The sequence below is a fragment of the Galeopterus variegatus genome, unplaced genomic scaffold, assembly GCF_000696425.1.
Source record: "Galeopterus variegatus unplaced genomic scaffold, G_variegatus-3.0.2 Scaffold3614, whole genome shotgun sequence".
In the NCBI taxonomy this organism is placed as follows: Eukaryota; Metazoa; Chordata; class Mammalia; order Dermoptera; family Cynocephalidae; genus Galeopterus; species Galeopterus variegatus.
In genome coordinates this window covers 98,298-103,772 of record NW_007729725.1, presented here as the reverse complement: position 1 = coordinate 103,772, position 5,475 = coordinate 98,298, and the positions used below count along the sequence as shown (strand labels likewise).

General features: G+C 60.3%; 1 protein-coding gene across 1 annotated transcript in view; it reads right to left on the bottom strand.

Moving 5' to 3' along the window:
* SF3A2 (splicing factor 3a, subunit 2, 66kDa) overlaps positions 1-5,475 on the bottom strand; it is an 11,679-nt gene that overhangs the window by 879 nt on the left and 5,325 nt on the right. Inside the window, exons 2-9 of the mRNA XM_008585542.1 lie at positions 4,375-4,538; positions 4,097-4,168; positions 3,076-3,122; positions 2,587-2,696; positions 1,349-1,398; positions 1,120-1,260; positions 525-593; positions 1-419 (exon numbers count right to left, since the gene is read on the bottom strand). Coding sequence (XP_008583764.1) covers positions 1-419; positions 525-593; positions 1,120-1,260; positions 1,349-1,398; positions 2,587-2,696; positions 3,076-3,122; positions 4,097-4,168; positions 4,375-4,500 — 1,034 coding nt within the window. The 5' untranslated portion in view covers positions 4,501-4,538. The remainder of the gene's footprint in view (positions 420-524; positions 594-1,119; positions 1,261-1,348; positions 1,399-2,586; positions 2,697-3,075; positions 3,123-4,096; positions 4,169-4,374; positions 4,539-5,475) is intronic.

Below are 5,475 nucleotides of genomic sequence, written 5' to 3'. Positions count from 1 at the left end.
GGGTTGCCCCCCGGAGCTGGAGGGTGGACCCCCGGAGCTGGGGGGTGGACCCCAGACGTGGGGGGATGGACCACTGGTGCTGGGGGGTTGCCCCCCGGAGCTGGAGGGTGGACCCCCGGAGCTGGGGGGTGGACCCCAGACGTGGGGGGATGGACCACTGGTGCTGGGGGGTGGACACCGGGAGCCGGCGGGGGCAGCTGTGGAGGTCCTGGGGGCCCTGTGGGGGCAGGCCCAGTAGGAGGCATGGGGGGCAGGGGCAGGCCTCCGGGCGGAGGTGGGGGCAAGGACTCCGGTAGTGGGGGTCGAGGGGGCAGACCATTCATCAGCGGGGGCGGGGGCCGCTTCACCCCGGGAGGCCCCGCAGGGAGGCTGGGTGGAGCAGGGGGCTTCTCCATCTTAAAGTGGAACTGGAGGAAAAACTAGAGAGAGGAACAGAGAAGAGGCTCAGCAGGGCCCTGTGGGCCTCGGGTATGGGGGACAAAGCCTGCGGGGTGGCTGCCCAAAGGAGCCCCAGAGGAACTCACCTGCTTGGTTTCCCTGTTCCAGTGAGTCCAGAACTTGCCTTCGGCCTTGTCAATCTCTCTGCTGGGCACCTGGACAGGAGGGGTGGCAACAGAGGCGACATTCAGGCAGGGAGCTCAAGGGAGCCAAGGTGCCAGCCTCCTGCAATGGGGACTCCTCCCCGGGAGCCCTGGGGAAGGCCCCAGCCTGTTTAAGGCCTTCTTGTGGGGTGAGAGGGTTCAGTTTTGGGGTGAAAGAGACTTGAAGTAAACTCCAGCTCAGCCACTGAGCAATGCCACCACCCTGGGGAGGTCGAGGTTTGTGCTGTGTGTTTACCGCTGCCCCGCTGACGTGTGGGACACAGGTTGTATGTGGTCCCTGTAACAGCGCCATGTGAGGGCACACGGCCAAAACCTCACAGATCCTGGCACTCAATCCATGTCAGGGCCTCTTCTTTACGGGCCCAGAGGGAGTCACAGAGGCCCCTGCGAGCAGACGCCTCCAGCCTGACAGGAGGGGCGCCCTGGAGTGTACCAGCAGCTGCCCTTGCCTGGACTATGCAGATCCCTCTTGTTCCTGTGGCTCATGGGAGTCTTGAGGACCGCAGGGGCACGCTACCTTGAAGGCGATGGTCTCGTAGGGCTCAGCGGCCATCAGCAGGTACTGCCAGCGCCGGTCCGGGGGCTCGATCCTCTGCTCATAGGCAGACATGAAGCGGTGGCGGGGCATGATGCCCTCTGCAATCTCAGGGTAGTCGATCTGCGGGGACACATTAGTGGCAGCACTGCCTCTCGGGTGCCTTTGGGGCCTCTCTCCTCATGCCCAAGACCCCGGGGGCCCCACTCACCTGGAAAAGGAGGCTCTGCTGGCCCATCTCCGAGTCCCTCTGCTTGGTCACTGCAACACACAAGGGTCTCAGGTCCAGGCTGGCTCACCCCCCGAAGCTAAGGGACCCTGGGGGTGGTCTAACACCACCCACTGAACAGGAGGCTGAGACACTGGGGGCTGTCCTCTGCTGGTGATAGCAGTGGCCAGGCTCTGCCTGGGCTCAGGGGTTTTGTGCTGCAGGTGAAGGCACGGGTGCCCCAGGGCATAGTCACCTGCCCAAGATCACTCAGGGTGAGCTCTCCTTTGTCCCACCCTAAGCCCCTCCAGGAAGTGCCATCTGATGGGGTGCTCAGTCTCACAGTTCCCGGTGGCCTTGGAATCAGGCCTGCACCTCGGCCACCTCACTCTGGGACCTGAGTGGAGCCAACCTGAACCCTGCCACACAGTACGGGGGGTAAGCTGGAGTTTGGCGACTTGGGATCTGAGAATGGCTGCTGCAGGTGGCATCCCTGCTGGGCTGTCTGCCTCCCGGCCACACTCCACGTGGCCCTGGGCACCCACCCCGTTTAAGCCCTTCAAGGTCTCTCCACTGCACTGAGGACACCACACCACACTCCTGACTTGGTCTCCCCACCCGGACCCTGTCACTCAGGCCAGCCTCATTCACCCAGTGCCCTGGGGGCCTCTGCACTGCTGTATCCTGCCCACCTTCTGCTAAGAACACCTGCAAGGCAGCTTCCTGCCTCAACTCCTAGGGGTACAATTCCTACCGACCATTCAACCCATGTTCTGCACCAGGAAGCACAACACTCCCCCCTCCTGCCCTTCCTCCTGCTTGAGGTTGAGAGGAGCCAGCACCAGTCTCAACTTCCAAGGAAAGGGACACCCCACGGCTCACTGTCCCCTCCCACATACTTCTTCTCAAGTGTAAAGAATTCCTCTGAGCCTCTGTGAAGTCCGACAGGAGAGCGCAGAGGGGATGAGCATGGGGGACACAGGCCCAGGGCACACAGCAGGTGAGGAGGGGCGGGAGCCAGGCTTGGTCAGGAGCTTATCAGCCCAGCCCCACATTCCTACAAACACAGCCAGGAGCTGTGAGGAGGGAGGGAGGCTGCCAAGGCCAGAGAACAGCAGCACTGTGTGGCCCAGGGAGGAGGGTCTCAGGGTCGCACCTCCTGCGCTCACTCAGGCCCAAAGAGCCTATTCATGCCATGGCGGCAGCCACTGTGGGTGGCGGCCACTCCCGGACAGACTCACCTTTGTAGCCGGGGCGGCCAATCTTCACAAACTTCTTCACCTCCACCTTGACCTTCTCTGGTGCGGGCTGGGCCGGGGCCTCCTTGGCTTCCTTCGCTGCTCGCCGGGCCCTGCAGGCAGGACGGACATTGTGCTGGAAACCCTCCACACAGGCCACCAAGGCCACAGGCCCAGGTGCCAGGAGCGCCCCCCCAATCCTTGACCTTGGAGCTCATCGACAAGGTGAGGAGATAATAAGGGTGGGGGCGGGGAAATCCTGGGTTTGTATGAATGCAGGGTGGGGACAGGCACAGAGTTCAGGGGCATCCTTCTTGTCACACGCCCTGCTGTCCCATGTTAGAGTGCTCCATCTTCCTTCTCCCATGTCAGACCTGACTATGGGACCACCCCCTAAGTCTCACGCAGCTCAGAGACCCAAGCAAGTGGCAGCTGTATGCCTGGGGTCCAAGGTTGCTAGAGTGTCACACGGTGGAAGGGGTGAGTACTCACAGGTTGGTTTGATGCTTTTTCCCCTGGGTATGGGCAAGGTAGCTCCCCTAGAGTGGAAAAGAAAACAGGCCCAGGTGGCAGGCCTCCCCCTGCACAGGCCATCTCAGCCCCACCCGTCAGGAGCTGGGCCGGTGCCCTGGGCAGGACCCACACACAGGAGCAAGGCCAGCCTCTGCCTCACAGACCCAGCACCAGGAGGGGCCTGGTGTAACGCGGGCACTGACCACTGCTGAGGAGGAGCCCTCCAGGGTCTGCACATGGGGACAAAGTGAGTATAAAGCCAAAATGACAAGGCTCTGACAGGCCAGCTACCAGGAGCATGTGGGACACTGTGGGGGCGTGCGCAGGTGGACCTAGCTGGACTGTGGCCAGCTGCTCAGCAGCATCCAAAACAGCTGTAGGTGAGGAGGCCCCGAGCCTGTCACTCCACTTCAATTACTCCCCAGGAGACCTGGCCCTCATGGACAGAGTGAAACATCTACCAGGGCTCTCAACCAGGGTGATCATGCAACCCCCAGGGGACACTGAGCAATGTCTGCGGACGCTTCAGGTTGTCATAAATTTGGAGGGGGGCGGCTCCTGGCACAGAGTGGGTGGAGGTAAGGGACGCTGCTCAGCACTTGCAGTGCCCAGGACGGCCCCACCACAGAGATGGGTCCAACCCCATAGACAGCCACGATGTGAAGCAAATACCCCAGTGGGGTAGCTGTCAGCTCTGAGGGTGGGTCCAAGTCAGACCCCTTTGTCCTCGTCTGCATTTCTAATAATGTCTCAGAATTAAAAACGAAAGGAGCTGTGAGAAGGCAGATGTGGAGCCAGGATAGGCGGCATCTGGACTGGGTTTTGAGGCATGGCAGGGGCTGGTTAGGACAGGGGAGTGGATGGCAATAGAGAAGGGGCTCGCGGTGAGGAAGCGGTGGTGGGCATTCTGCCCCTGAGTGGGCAGAAGAGACCTCCCAGGGGGTGGATGCCAGAAAGCCCCACCCCAGGCCAGACCCAAAGCACAGCAGAGAGAACGCACCTCATTGTTGTGAAGTGTCAGGCAGAGCTTGCATTCATAGGAACCCAGGTGGTTTTTCATAAAATACGGGTCCTGGGGAGGGAACAAATACGACCGTCAGATGGCAGGAGATCATGTCCACCTCACAGGCCCCCATGGAGACTGGGAATGTGGGCTCCACTGTGGAGCCATGGGGCCACTGGGGGCATGCCAGGCGGCGTGAATGGAGGCCAGGGCTCTCAGGAAGAGCCCCACAGGCGCCCGCTTTCTGGCTGCCCTGGAAAACCCGCCTGTCTCACCTTGTTTATGTCGATGGTCTCCAGGGCCAGCTGCCGGAGGCGCTCCCTGCGGTCGCGGTTGCTCTCGGAGGAGGAGGCCACCCCCCCACTCCCAGTCTTGCCCCCTGGACGGTGCTGGAAGTCCATGGTGAAGGCCTTGGGGCTTTAGAGGACTCAGGAGAAACCTGCAGAGGCAAAGACGAGTGACTTTGGTGGTTTAGAACACAGAAGCAGCCGCTGGGATCTCCGCTGGGCCACTAGGCCCCCACTCGTCATCCTGTACCCTGCCCCCTCTTCCCAAACAACCACCTCCAAGGGGACCACTCTCCAGCCTTCACTGCGTCTCTTCCAGGAGACTGAAGGCCCACTGTAGGCCAGACACAAAAACAAGGAAGTGGACCTCATCTTAACAGATTCCTGACCTGGGTCCTAAAGGACAAGTGGGACATCTCCAAGTGACCATGAGTCATTCCAGCCCATGGAGTGCAGAGGCCCAGAGAAGGCACATTGGGGAAGAAAAGTCCACGTTCTCACAAACAAGTCTCACAGCCTCCAGGAAGCCTTCTACCTGCAGAGGCAAAGACGAGTGACTTTGGTGGTTTAGAACACAGAAGCAGCCGCTGGGATCTCCGCTGGGCCACTAGGCCCCCACTCGTCATCCTGTACCCTGCCCCCTCTTCCCAAACAACCACCTCCAAGGGGACCACTCTCCAGCCTTCACTGCGTCTCTTCCAGGAGACTGAAGGCCCACTGTAGGCCAGACACAAAAACAAGGAAGTGGACCTCATCTTAACAGATTCCTGACCTGGGTCCTAAAGGACAAGTGGGACATCTCCAAGTGACCATGAGTCATTCCAGCCCATGGAGTGCAGAGGCCCAGAGAAGGCACATTGGGGAAGAAAAGTCCATGTTCTCACAAACAAGTCTCACAGCCTCCAGGAAGCCTTCCCAGACTGCCCAAGCCCGTGTCCACGCCCTCATCTGAAGTCCCTTCCTGGTGGGCTACACACGGTTGTTACAACCTGAATTCTACCTCTCTGACTAGGCTGTAAATTTGCTGGAGGCCAGGAAGATGTCCGTCTTTGGTTTTGTTTTTTTTTTTTTTTTCTTTTCCTTTTTTTG